The 10,354-nt window shown below is 44.2% G+C and overlaps 1 protein-coding gene across 1 annotated transcript in view; it reads left to right on the forward strand.

Annotated features, from left to right (window-relative positions):
* LOC135820592 (uncharacterized) overlaps positions 1-10,354 on the forward strand; it is a 46,772-nt gene that overhangs the window by 21,478 nt on the left and 14,940 nt on the right. The window contains exons 4-8 of the mRNA XM_065333650.1: positions 634-796; positions 3,204-3,272; positions 5,318-5,392; positions 7,715-7,792; positions 8,784-8,876. Of these exons, the coding sequence (XP_065189722.1) occupies positions 634-796; positions 3,204-3,272; positions 5,318-5,392; positions 7,715-7,792; positions 8,784-8,876 (478 nt within the window). The remainder of the gene's footprint in view (positions 1-633; positions 797-3,203; positions 3,273-5,317; positions 5,393-7,714; positions 7,793-8,783; positions 8,877-10,354) is intronic.

Raw genomic sequence — 10,354 nt, forward strand, 5'->3', positions numbered from 1 at the left:
CAGTAACAATCGACATTCTTTGTTCCGTTGGGACTGTAGCTTTTGGCTCGTTTTCGTTGCGCTTGCCTTCCCCTCTTTGGTCTTTCCATAACCTTGAACCTTCCAAGTTGGAAGGCTGTCGGTTAGCGCTACGGAGATGTGTTAAAGTTAGGTGTCAGGACGTCGAATGTCTCAGTACTCTGTCAGTTTTGTGCCTAGTTATTGCACTTTCTGACTGTATATAGTATCATGTTACAGTGATGGGGAGTTACTCTAGACTCGTATCCATATGTCCTTTTCTCTTTTACATTATTATTATTATTATTCATTTTACTTCATGAGAGTTACAGGCAAGGATGCCTTCTCACCGGCCAGGTGCCAGTTCCTAGAAATGATGAAGAAATTGCATGGATGGCTAATGATGAAGATTAACCTACTTCGTAATATTATCAAAAGAACAGGGGGGGTTATGTACTCTTGGTAATATCTAGGGTATGACAGACATGCATTTTATAAATTGATAGAAAATATGCCGCGTTTTGTGAAAAATTATGGGGAGTTTGTAGAATATTACTTTTTTTAGAGAAGTAGAGAGAAATGTAAGCTTCATTTTTTGCCCGATTTTTGGTGGTGTTTTTCTCCATGTGACTGTAGGGAGAATACCACACGGGCTGCAAATTGTTAAGCAACGTACCGACTACTATGATCTGAAGTGTGATTCTGGTTATGCCAAGGACCAGCCATTGAAGTCATACGGTACATGTCGAGACCAGCACAACTGCACAATTTTCACCGACTCGTCCATCTGTACTAGCTTGTAAGTGTTGATTGCATCCCAGTGTGTACAAGTTCATTCATTCATTCATCTATTCATTCAGACTATATTTGTTGAATTCTCCAAAAGTACCAAAAGAAAATGCGTAATAATCAAGGAAGTTCCTGGAACGGTGTACGGGATGAAAGGGAAGTACATGTCCACAGGCATACTGTATTTACTCTAACTAAGAGAGCACAGTCTCCGATGAAGCCACACTGCACGCATTAATCGAAAAAATATACAGTCAGTATCGCCTATAGCGTTGGTGTTTGATTTTGATCATTTTATCACTTTAAGCGATATATTACTATGACTGATACTGCATGCAATGTATGCAGGTGGGGTGTCAAATGACTCAGCGCGCCGTGCCTATACGCATTACATACATGTACAATGTCATGTAGCTGGCTGTAGCTCCGGACACACAAAATCAGCATTTCCTCATGATGGAGGCATATTTTGGCAACTTGTACAAGCAAAACTCACCGAACAACACTCACTGGACAAGTTCTTCACGAAGAAGTAACACCCTGTTCTTCTCTGACTTCGCTTGATTTCACATCAATCACTATAACCGACGCAAAAATAGTGTAATAAAGGTCTTTTGAAATATGAATTTGATCACTATAGGCGATATATTACTATAGACGATTATTACTATACGCGATAACTGTGTATACTTAGTTATGGTAAATGAAAATGAATTTGAGAAATTGATCACTATATCCGGTATATTATTATAGCCGCCAACCTTATAGGCGATACGGACTGTAAAGGTAACAGTATCCTACGAAAGCGCAATCGATATTTATTCTGCGCAACTATCGCTTTTTCGTATCCATAATTTCCGGCATGGACACCCGTTGTTAATGGAAATACGTGTATGTGGGGAAAGGCTCTCAGAAAACAAACTGGGACATGGAGGAGTTGGCAAGAAGGGCGCATATCAAATAACCGAGATTAGGATATCTGAAACCCGTGCTGTATTTAGCCGGCACGTTAAGTCCCATTTCCACAGGTATAGATTCCAGGATTTCCATCCTCGCGGGTTTCTCACTTCGTGGTTTTCCCCCCCTCTTTACAAGTAGCCTTTCGCATGCTTCTACTCAGACTTCACATTACCGTGCGGCATTCATAACGCTGGTTCAAGGTCGAGTACAGGTCAGGTCATGGACCCTGAGCGTGAGGTACCAGCCCATGATAGTTCAACGGCTGACTCGGAGATGACTACAGATAGAGCTGCTGGACCGCCTGCAGTTCAGGACAAATAAAAATAAAAGTCCAAACCTGTTAAACCACTGCCATGCAGAAGCTTTCACAGACACTGCAGCAGGAACGCGGTGAGACCATGATGCCAATGCAGGAGGGCAACAGATTCTGCAGTGGCAGAGAAAAGGCAACTCATCAGTCACCCGACACTGACAAAGATGGATTCACCATGGCGTTAGGGAAGCATACATTCCCAGCAAATCTCCAGGCTGCCAAACTCGCCAGTTCCTTCTCCACTGCAGCTGAAGATACGGATAACAGTGGAGCACAGGTAACAATCACCGGAATAACATTTGAGTGCTAAGCTGACAAACAGTACCATCTTTCGACAACCTCTGCTCTTTATGCCCTATAGTTCCTCTGAATCCAAATCCTGTACCATTCCAACCCGCTTCTTTAGGGCTCTGAACTTGTACTGTGTGCATGTGTTGGATATGGCGTTGAGTATGGTGTATGAATTGGCAGAGTGTGCAGGCTGTTCACGCGATGCTCATACGTAGGCAGGGCGTTACATTTGGCGTATTGGTCATTCTAGGTGACTCCTTGGAAGTTCACGAGTCGGAACTTTTTTGCGTGCCTGCTATGCACTTTGCGACGACTTCGCTCCTCTTGTTCAGTGCCAGGGTCTTATCAGCAATGAGGTGTGTGTATGCCTACGATGGACAGGTTGGATCGCCGTATGCTGGCCGCTGCTTTTTTCTTCAGGTAGATTTAAGTTTACTAACTCAGATGGTAGGCCACGGACGAATTGTAACATCCCGTATGATTGTCTCAGTACTGTAGTATCCCTGCCCGACCAATACGGAAGTAATACGGAAGCAATACGGAGCGACCTTATGTATTAATTTTAGTGTATCTTCGCATATAAGCGTACGGTGTTTGCTGCATAAAAGCTTCTTCTTTCACTAACGATTATATCTCAGGTGTGTACCTGAAAGTAGAATAAAAGTAATTATTGTTGATTCACCGCGCCTACCACTCGGCTACCTATTACAGTACTCCCTGTCAGTTCTGTGCTATATTGTGGATGTCTGACTGCTCAAAATCTGGTATAGTTGGTGGACGCGATCGCATAACTTGTGCTCAAATTTTCCCATGTTACAACTTTAGTTTACTGTTTGTATTGTCACTTGCACAGGACTCATCATGGGGCATTCCCAGTCTCCATACCAAATGCCTTGAAAGGTAAACGTCACCTGCAATATCTGTAAGTTTGATTGCTTCAGGTTGCGTGGATTTATAGGAAGCATGAGTTTCGAAGTCTGAAGACACGTTTGAATGGCTGCTCATCACATCATCGCATGGCTGCTCATCACATGGAGACTATGCCGTAGGTTAGCAGGACTGGTGGAGGCAGATTTTGATTGGTCCTGACATACCCTGGCCAATAGTGGGTGTACCCTTATGTGCATATGACATACAATGTACTTCTGCATAAACCTTTTCGAAGAACCCGCAGCCTCCAGTGCAGCCCCTTGCACGTGCCCGAAAATGTGGCGAATTCATAAGTATTACCAGTGTTTTTTTGCAGCAAAGAGACGGTATTCTGGAGTTCAGATACCCTAGTAATTTAATGTATATTACCGTAAAATCCCGCCAGAGCGCCCCTACCTTCTCGACGTTTCAGGTGGGGAGGGGCGGATGGGCGAGTCCTACTTGCCGCATTCAGTGTTACCAAGAGTACATAACCCCTGGTGCTACATGAAAAAGTCCTCACCCTACGAAAACTGTTCGTGCATCTCGTACACCGACCAAAGGTCAAGAGCCAGGAGTCGTACAGACCCGACAAAATGCAGGGTTTGTGCGATCCCTGGTAGGCCCTCTCTCTCCGCTCGAGGGTGGGCACTATTTCCAACAGTGTCGAGCACGCGTCTGCAGTACAGTACGGCATCACAGACTGCGACAGAGTCATCATCATCATCATCATCATCATCATCTGCGTTGCCGAAAAAATAATAAAAGTAAAATTTAAAAAATAATAATAAACGGCATTATGCAGCTGTGTAAGCAGTAGATGCACAGTGCGACTGCCAGGCATCTCTGTCAGATGCCAACTGGCAATTCTCATGCAGAGACATACCAGTCCACGAAACGATGTTGTCAGCAAAGGAAATCTTCGGACGACCACGCTTTCTTTTACCATCCACGACACCAAACATCACGTCACGTACAAGCTCACAGCCAGCTGGGCGGCATGTGTGCCCGAAATAGGTCAGTTTGCGTATCCGGACCCTGGCTAGCAGCTGTCTCTGTACTCCCAACTCCACCAGGATACTGTCATTTGTGCGCTTCTCCATCCAGGATACTCTGAGCAGACGTCGGTAGCACCACATTTCTGCTGCCTGTATTCGTCGTTCATCTGTCTTCCGCAGAGTCCAACTCTCAGCTCCATACAGCAGGACAGACCACACTAAGGCATGCATTATCCGGATTTTCAGCTGTCTGGAGATGTTGTGGTCTTTCCAGATGTCAATTAACTGCAGCATACGCTCTTTCGCCATGGCAATTCTTGACCGAATATCGAGGCTGCAATCACCGTTTGTTGTCTTCCAGGATCCCAGATACTTGAAACTGCTCACCTCTGCAATTCGTTCTCCGTCGACCACAAGGGGCGTTGCGACAGAGTCATACGAGGGTACAATCAATCACGTCCCTGACAAGAAGCCAGGGAGGGGTGGATGGGAGAGACGGGGCGCTCTGGCGGGATTTTACGGTAATTTAAATCCCCATACCGAAATTTGAAACTCGGGTATTGAGCCAATAATAAAAAGGAAAGGGACATATGGAAACGAGTTAAGAGTAACTCTCCACCACTGTAACTAAATACTATAATTATACAGTCAGAAAGTGCGTCGGTTAGCGCTACGGAGATGTGTTGAAGCTAGGTGTCAGGACGTCGAATGTCTCAGTACTCTGTCAGTTTTGTGCCTAGTTGTTGCACTTTCTGACTGTATATAGTATCTAGTTACAGTGGTGGAGAGTTACTCTTAACTCGTTTCCATATGTCCTTTTCCTTTCTACATACCGAAATCATCGATATTTTGCTCCTCCAAGTTGTGAGCTTTGTTGCAGGTGGATATCTATCTGTCTGGAGAGTCCGTAACACCTCAAAATGAACTGACCTCAGTGTCAAAGTTCTGTCCAAAATGTGAGGGGTCGGCCGTGATCGCATTCCGGGATGGTGGTGTGACTGATCTTTTTAGCTGCCAATTTTTCTTCTTAGAAAGCCTACATATGTGTTATTTCCTGCAGGTATTTCCAGAGGAGTTCAATCGAACAGCTGCAAGGACATTCTTTTGGATTCAGCCTGAGTTATCTTAGGGTTCTGTAAGTTGAGCGCACATCATGCAAATCACTGCTCTTATTTTGTATGTAACTATTATTGCACGATTAAAGAGGTCAATATATTTCATATATTGACCGATTATGAGGGCAATAAAAGATTTATCACGACATAGCATATCTAAACTGTTTTTAGCTGTGTTTATAGAAAGAAAGGAATACTATTGTAATAGTAATACATAGTATGTACATTTGCCGTTTACATTGGACATTACTTCCAAGTTCTTTGACTGAGAATCTGACAGTTTGGGTTCGAATCCCAACGTTTGGCTTCAGATTTTTCTTCTTTCAGTTCTGATTTTTTTCTAAGTTGAGGAAAAAAAAGGAAAACGTCCTCGGGCTAAGTGGTCAATAATAAGTGGTCAATATAAAGCGGTCAATATAAAGCGGTCAATATAAAGCGGTCAATATAAAGCGGTCAATATATGCTGATATTTGACCGCTTAGAGATCATAAATTTCTGTGGGGGTCAATAATATTGCTATTATTTTACATCGCAATCAAACGGGCATATCGACTTTCATGAGGAAGAACTGAGATGTCGCAATTTCGGCAGTAATTGTAGAAGAAGATACAGTCAGTATCGCCTATAGCGTTGGTGTTTGATTTTGATCATTTTATCACTTTAAGCGATATAATTATTACTATGACCAATACTGCATGCAATGTATGCAAGTGGGGTGTCAAATGACTCAGCGCGCCGTGCCCATACGCATTACATACATGTACAATGTCATGTAGCTGGCTGTAGCTCCGGACACACAAAATCAGCATTTCCTCATGATGGAGGCATATTTTGGCAACTTGTACAAGCAAAACTCACCAAACAACACCCACTGGACAAGTTCTTCACGAAGAAGTAACACCCTGTTCTTCTCTGACTTCGCTTGATTTCACATCAATCACTATAACCGACGCAAAAATAGTGTAACGAGAGAGCTTGGAAGCTCAGGGCCCTGCGCTATGCTTTGTTGCCTAGCTCATCGTGCATGTTGTTAGAACTGATGGAAATGCTTTTTCCTTTGATTAGCTACATCATTGTATTGCAAAAACGTTTCAATGAGATACTGAAGTACAAGTAACGCCTTCTGCATAGCTATGGGACCGGCGCTGACTCTGCCGATCACGGGCGTTCTGGAGTCAACGGGATGTCTGACGTTCTTCTTCTTCTTATTATTATACTGACGGCAACTAACATCCATTCTGATTGTATTTACTCGTCTCCCTACTTCGTATTTCTTTCCATACAGCAGGGAGTCGTTTACATAATAATTATGACTCCCTGCTATACATCTACATGACTGTATATACGTTATAATTATTATGCTATCGGCCTACATGCGATTCCCGGGCTGGTCGACAGGCGGCCCAGCCAGCCTGCTAGTGGGATCTCGGCCTCGCACACAAATCCACACAAAATGTTACTGCACTGAATGCATTCCCCCGATACACTCCGCATATATACTCATTCTCTTGTTGGTACCGTACCCTTGATGGTACGGGACAGGTACGGGATAGCGCCAGGCATTTCGATGGCACAAACAAACAAAAATATCGGGGCCAGCTGTCTTTGCTAGTACGGTACAGTACGGGACAGATACGGGATAGCGCCAGGCGTGACACAAACAAACAAACAAACAAATAAACAAACAAACAAACAAACACCAAATTAAAGCTGTGTGGACCCTGGCTAGCGCCAGACGTTACTGAAGTAACGTCTTCTGCATAGCTACGGGAATAAAGGTCTTTTGAAATATGAATTTGATCACTATAGGCGATATATTACTATAGACGATTATTACTATACGCGATAACTGTGTATACTTAGTTATGGTAAATGAAAATGAATTTGAGAAATTGATCACTATATCCGGTATATTACTATAGCCGCCAACCTTATAGGCGATACGGACTGTACCTGTTGCAAGCGTTGGAGCTCGCACTTCCAAGTGTCAGTCAGTTGCAATCAAACGCGAGGTCCAACGTCTGGAGCAGCCACCTTCTTCTGCAATAGTCAGAAAAAAGCATCTCAAACAATACAATGACATTGCTTAATATGTTTTTTTTAATATTGCGGACCATTGATGGTAGGCAATTGAAACATTGAGAGACTTGCATAAAGAGACCCTGAGAAGTTGTTGGAAGCTGTCGGTTCTCAGAGTTTGAAAATGCCAGGTGCGAGTGTTCCGAATGCCATAGCCTGATTTACCGCTATTAAAGGTTGCCAGCATCAGAATATGCTATTGGTCAAAATACGCTATTTGTTGCTTTCTGCATTGTCTCATGACGACTTTCTGTTCTGTGCAGTCATCTGGAGGACAACCTTCTGATGTCGAGTTCATTTTCTACAGGCTGGGCTAGTCCAATGCCTAACCTCCACGAACTGTAAGCCATATAGAAATTACTGTGTGTCTGTGTGTGTGTGTGTGTGTGTGTTTGTGTGTGTGTGTGCGCAGGCATGTGTGTGTGTGAGTGTGTGTGTGTGAGTGTGTGTGTGTGTGTGTGTGCGCGCAGGCGTGTGTGTGTGTGTGAGTGTGTGTGAGTGTGTGTGTGTGTGTGTGTGTGTGTGTGTGTGTTTGTGTGTGTGTGCATGTTTGTATTGGTGTATGGGTGCACACCAATTTTTTGAAAGGAATTTCGGTATCCTTGACCTTTATATTTCCAATAGTGTGGAATTCCAATCAAAGTTGTTTTAAGCGAGTCGGGTTTTCAATTGGGTTTTTTCTCTCTTTCAGTAAAATGTACCAGAGACTGGGTACATTTATCTTTATATTTACAGCGCTTTATCTATTTGACTTGGCTCAACCTCCACCACATGCCCTCTTTGTCCGACCTCATCCATACCAGCGCCATGAATCCAATTTGTAGACATTGGTGACTAAGGTCTTGCACCCGATAACAGTGAATGTGAGGGAAAGTGAATTACTCGGTTACAGCATGGCTGGTCTCAAGCGAAGGTTTCTGGTTCGAGTCATGGTGATGACAGTCACTGTCTTCTCTTCAGGCTTTTCCCGTTTGCATATTTCCCTCGAACCAGTAAACAAAAGGGCGGAAGAGAGAAATTCACCCAAAAATGTCTTCTACTACGATGGGCAAATTAACTATGATCAAATTAATAGGCTAGAAGACTGCGGTTTGTGCCAAAAAAAAATCTCAGTGAGGCTAATACTCCAGTGCGGCTTTTCCTCCTTAAAACACGATTGCAGATAGGCGCCACAGGTTCTAGCGCTCTGAATTGCATTTAGCATACAGAATACGGGTGACAGTTCACACTTTGGCCTCCGACACAGGGAGTGCTTACAGACGTATATTCTTACCGTAATGCCGCAACTGAGATCTGATTCACGTGGATACTGCATTATGTTTCCCTCCACAGTTACCTGGACAACAACAAATTAACTTTCACTCAGACAGATGTGACAGATCCAGGAGCACGTATGTTTTCCGGCCTGGGAAACCTGCAGAAGCTGTAAGGTTTTTTTTGTCACAAGTCATTGCATGATGTTTGTATTTTTAGTAACTTTGTAGCCTTGTCATATTTTCAGTACACCCAACTCGCAACACACGAACAGTCCTTTGCTACACCACGTAAAGTAAATTGTCCAAATTTTCACCCAGGACGGCATCATCAGGGATGTGTGATGATTGTTAAGAGTAATTATAATACTACTACTGCACAAAATTTCATTTGAAAGAATCAGAAGTTAAACAGGCTAACACTTAAGAAATCCGCTCCGAAGTGCAAAGCCGGCGCCGCGAAGCCAGCTCCCATTACATCACTTGCGATTTGTGTGTATGAACTCAACTGTACGCACCTCATGTAAAAGTTCGGAGTGCAAGTGTTGCGTGCTAAAAACAATTCAAAATTTCTTTCATTCACTTCACGAAGTTCAGCTCAAGATCAAGAAGAGATGGAGAAGAAGGACATGGCCATTCCCAATGTATGGGCTCTTCTCAAGAAGAGAATAATTCCACATCGCTGCGAGAATGCTGACCAGCTGGTGCAGGCACTGCACCTGGAGTGGGACTCGTTGGCTCCTGACACGGTTTCCCCATACGTGGAGTCAAAGATAGGAAACTCAGAGTTCGTAAACACAGCTTTCTTCAATGCGCCAAATGCACCCGAAGCTGCGGCGATCCTGCGAGAGACATCAAAGCTACTCCTAGCATCAGGAGTGATCTGGCAGCCAAGATAGCGAAAGCTGTCCACGCACTCGACGGTCCCACCCAAAGGCAACATATCCGACGCCACCACACCAACGCCCATAGGCATGAACTTAGGGTGCGTTCTTATTATTCTCTCGCTTCTGGAAGAAGAAGAAAAAAAGAGAAGTCGAAGAAACTGGGATTACTCAAGAACGGGTCTCGAAGAATTCGGAGATATTTTGCACATGACAAGCAAAATGAAGCGTCAAAGGGGCCGCGATCTTGAGTAATGAATGTAGTATGCACATGTGCGTATGCGAAAAGGGAAATGCGTACACTCATGATAAACGGATTTTAGTCGTTTTTGGCATGCGCTGATCCCAAACCGCGGGAATCTCCAAGTTTCAACCACCTCTGAAGCTTGGAGAGCTTGGGCGGTGTTTACATGAGGCGTTTCAACCCGGGTTGAGTTCGACCCGGGACCCGCCATGTGCATAAAATGAACTGCGCGTCTACATGACGCATTGCGCTTGACCCGGGTTGAAATTTCGCCCCGGGTTGATTTCGCCCCGGGTTGATTTCAACCCTCCCCCAAGGGGAGGGTTGAAATCAACCCGGGTCAAGAAAATCGTACAAACGTACTTCTGTGCGTATCTCGCGCCAGGTTTGAACGGCACTGGAGATGCAAATTTCGCGCGAACGGATTCACGTGACCATACAGGACTGTAGAAGTTTTTTTCCCATGATTTTGGTTTTTTAATCACCGCGCGAAATCTGCCACTGCCCGGGCAACAGAACATA

Source organism: Sycon ciliatum, chromosome 7, assembly GCF_964019385.1.
Source record: "Sycon ciliatum chromosome 7, ocSycCili1.1, whole genome shotgun sequence".
Classification (NCBI taxonomy): Eukaryota; Metazoa; Porifera; class Calcarea; order Leucosolenida; family Sycettidae; genus Sycon; species Sycon ciliatum.